The sequence below is a fragment of the Manacus vitellinus genome, unplaced genomic scaffold (genome assembly GCF_001715985.3).
Source record: "Manacus vitellinus isolate BGI_N305 unplaced genomic scaffold, ASM171598v3 scaffold_15_pilon, whole genome shotgun sequence".
NCBI classification, from domain to species: Eukaryota; Metazoa; Chordata; class Aves; order Passeriformes; family Pipridae; genus Manacus; species Manacus vitellinus.
Window position 1 is genome coordinate 4,519,656 of NW_021939122.1, and position 2,958 is coordinate 4,522,613.

The 2,958-nt window shown below is 47.1% G+C and overlaps 1 protein-coding gene across 1 annotated transcript; it reads left to right on the top strand.

Annotated features, from left to right (window-relative positions):
- Window positions 1-196: 196 nt before the first annotated feature.
- Window positions 197-2,952, top strand: LOC108639019 (cytochrome P450 2C8-like). The gene is made up of 5 exons (XM_029958605.1): window positions 197-467; window positions 771-931; window positions 1,322-1,498; window positions 2,014-2,155; window positions 2,585-2,952. The coding sequence occupies exons 1-5, from the start codon at window positions 212-214 to the stop codon at window positions 2,863-2,865; spliced, it is 1,017 nt and encodes a 338-aa protein (XP_029814465.1). The 5' UTR covers window positions 197-211; the 3' UTR covers window positions 2,866-2,952.
- The last annotated feature ends 6 nt before the right edge of the window (window positions 2,953-2,958 follow it).

A 2,958-nucleotide genomic window follows, 5' to 3' on the forward strand; every position in this document is an offset into this window, starting at 1 on the left:
CAGAGAAGTGGAGCCAGTTGTTCTCAGAGATGGGCTGGGAAGGGCCAAGGGGCAACAGCCACCAGCTGCAGCAAGGGAAACTGTGAGTGGATAGGAGTGATCAATTATTCACAAGGAGGTTGGGTACGTAGTGGAGAAGGCAGGAAGCAGACAGTTGGACTACAGAACCTCCAGAGATTGCCTCCAAACCACAGGACTCTGTGACACTACCATGTCAGTGCTCTCCAGGGACAGGATTCTCTGTCACTGTGAGCCACTGTTCATCCCACACCCAGCATGCCCAAGCCAGGTCTTCCCTCTTCCTTCTTCCTCTGCAGGGATTGTTTTCAGCAACAACGAGCCGTGGTTACAAGTCCGGCGGTTTGCTCTCACCACTCTGCGGAACTTTGGAATGGGGAAGAGGAGCATCGAAGAGAGGATACAGGAGGAGTCTGACTACTTGCTGGAAGAGATAAACAAAACAAAGGGTATGGTCCATTTTTAATATATCTTCTGTTTGAAAAAAATTTACTGTATTAGGGGAGCTCATGTCTTTAGCAAAGAACTGAAGTTCCTATGGATTTGGTCCATGCATCAGATACCCCTCATTACAAAGGTGTAAATAATTTCATGATCATGTACTGTTCTCTTTGGAGGACCCTTCTGTGTCACTCAGAGACTGTCATCTGATATTTCCACTAACAACCAGAGTTCAGATTACCCACAGTAGCCATAAGTAGATATAGTTTTGTGAGTTTTTTTTATAGTCCGTAACTTTTCTGAAATCACAGGAACACCTTTTGACCCAACCTTCATGCTGAGCTGTTCTGTCTCCAATGTCATATGCTCCATCGTCTTTGGGAAACGATATGATTATAAAGACAAGAAGTTCCTGGCTCTGATGAACAACATGAACAACATCTTTGAGATTACGAACTCCCACTGGGGACAGGTACATTCAGTATCCATTTCACAGTGGCAACATTCTCCCAGAGGAGCAGGAGGTCTCCCTCCCAATGAAGTTCCATTTCAGTCTTCTAATTAGGAGCCCATCAATGCTCTGCTGCACAGAAGGGATTTCATTTGAAAGCAAGAAGCACCCTCACCAATGGAATTGGTTTTGCTAAGTGCAGCTTCCCATTAGTCCTGAACACCCTTCTTCTCCAACTCTAAGGTTCCTACTACTACTAAGCAAGCCCCTACAGCCCTGCCAGACTGCCCAGACTCATAGTCCTTCTGCTTGGCTCAGCTGACAGGGTTGTGGCTTTCCTTGGTTTTTTTCTTAATATCAAAGGGTGCGTTAATGGTCATACTAGCAGCCTTCCTATTTCTTTCCTTCTAGCTCTACCAGATGTTCTCAAAGATCATGGATTACTTGCCTGGCCCACACAACAAAATATTTGCAGAATTTGATGCTCTCAAAGCCTTTGTGGCAGAGGAGGTGAAGTTGCACCAAGCCTCCCTAGATCCCAACTCCCCTCAGGATTTCATCGACTGTTTCCTCAGCAAAATGCAGGAGGTAAGGAGACAGCATACAGCCCCAGCTCATCCCCAAACACACCTATGCTGAGTCTATTCCCTCTCATAAGTAACACAGACATTGGGATGACCCCTTCCCTGTCAGCTGTGCAATGGGAAGACATATCCCAGACATTGCCTGTGCTAGAGCTTATAGTTCTGGGTGTGCATGCTCCCCAGCCACCACTACCTGCAGCTGCTTGGACAGGGAGAGCTTCATCTGCTCTCACCAAAACACAGGACATTTTCACTCTAGTCTTGCACTTCTTTCACTGGAAAGCAGTTGGTATAGCAAGGGCAAACAAGCACTTGAGTACCATTCGATGGTCAGCTTGAAAGAAGGTTGATCAAGGCAGTTTGAGTTTACTGCTCATGGTAGCATTGCAGTGCCCCAGATGGTGCTGCACTTTAACACAAAAATGCAACAGCTCTAGGTGAAAAGGAAGGCCTGGGATGCCATGAGAAAGGGCCACGTTTCTCAGCTCAGCCAGAGAAACAACCCAGTCTTTTCCCTAGGAGAAAGATCGTCCTGATTCCAGTTTCCACCTGAAGAACCTGATAACGAGCACCTTTGACTTGTTTATTGCTGGAACTGAGACAACTAGCACCACCATACGATATGGGCTTCTGCTGCTTCTCAAATATCCAAAGATACAAGGTACCAGTTTGTGATCTCTTCCTTTCTAGCATTTTCCCTGGGCTGGGCACATGCCTAACACCACATCCTTCTCCCAACTTTTCCTCTCTCTCTCTCTCTCATATTTTACCCAAATGGACAAAGTCCTTACACTGTCATTCCTCGTGGTGGCCAATGGAGGCCCCTCAGCCCCACTGGCATCATCATCAGCTACAGTCCCTTCACAGCCTGGCACCTGACTGTGTCCACACCTTTATCTCCCAGTACTCCTGTTTAGCCAAGTCAATAGGAAAACTTTCTTTGCATGGGCAGCAGTGGAACTGTGTTCGAGGAACACCAAAACCACCATCAATGCCCCTGCCATCTGTGATTTGTAAACAGCTTAGGGCAACCTATTTATGTAGGTTTGGTTATATTTACCCATTTTATGGTTTGTGCCTCTCATGATAGAGAAAGTTCAAGAAGAGATTGACCAGGTAATAGGACGATCACGAAAACCGTGTGTGGCTGACCGGACCCGGATGCCCTACACAGATGCAGTGGTCCATGAAATCCAGCGCTTCATCTCTCTTATCCCCCTGGCTCTCCCTCACACTGTGACCAAAGACACCTCCTTCAGAGAGTACATCATTCCTAAGGTTAGTGGGCAAGCTCCCTTAAGTTCAACACGAGGTGCCAGCACATTTGCCCTTAGGCTGTTACAGCCAGAAGCCAGAACTGTTGTGGCTTGACCTTGTTTTCACCCAGACCGTCTTGAAGGTTTTATCTTCAGGCTTCTGTAGCTCATTTGCACTCCCTTGTTGACACTCCATGGGCCAAGACTA

What these genes read in the sequence shown, in the direction of transcription:
- LOC108639019 (XM_029958605.1), top strand. Translation starts at nt 212, where the DNA reads ATGTCAGTGCTCTCCAGGGACAGGATTCTCTGTCACTGTGAGCCACTG. An exon ending in TCCTCAGCAAAATGCAGGAG is followed by an intron (nt 1,499 to 2,013) that starts GTAAGGAGACAG and finishes TCTTTTCCCTAG; the next exon opens with GAGAAAGATCGTCCTGATTC. An exon ending in CAAATATCCAAAGATACAAG is followed by an intron (nt 2,156 to 2,584) that starts GTACCAGTTTGT and finishes CTCTCATGATAG; the next exon opens with AGAAAGTTCAAGAAGAGATT.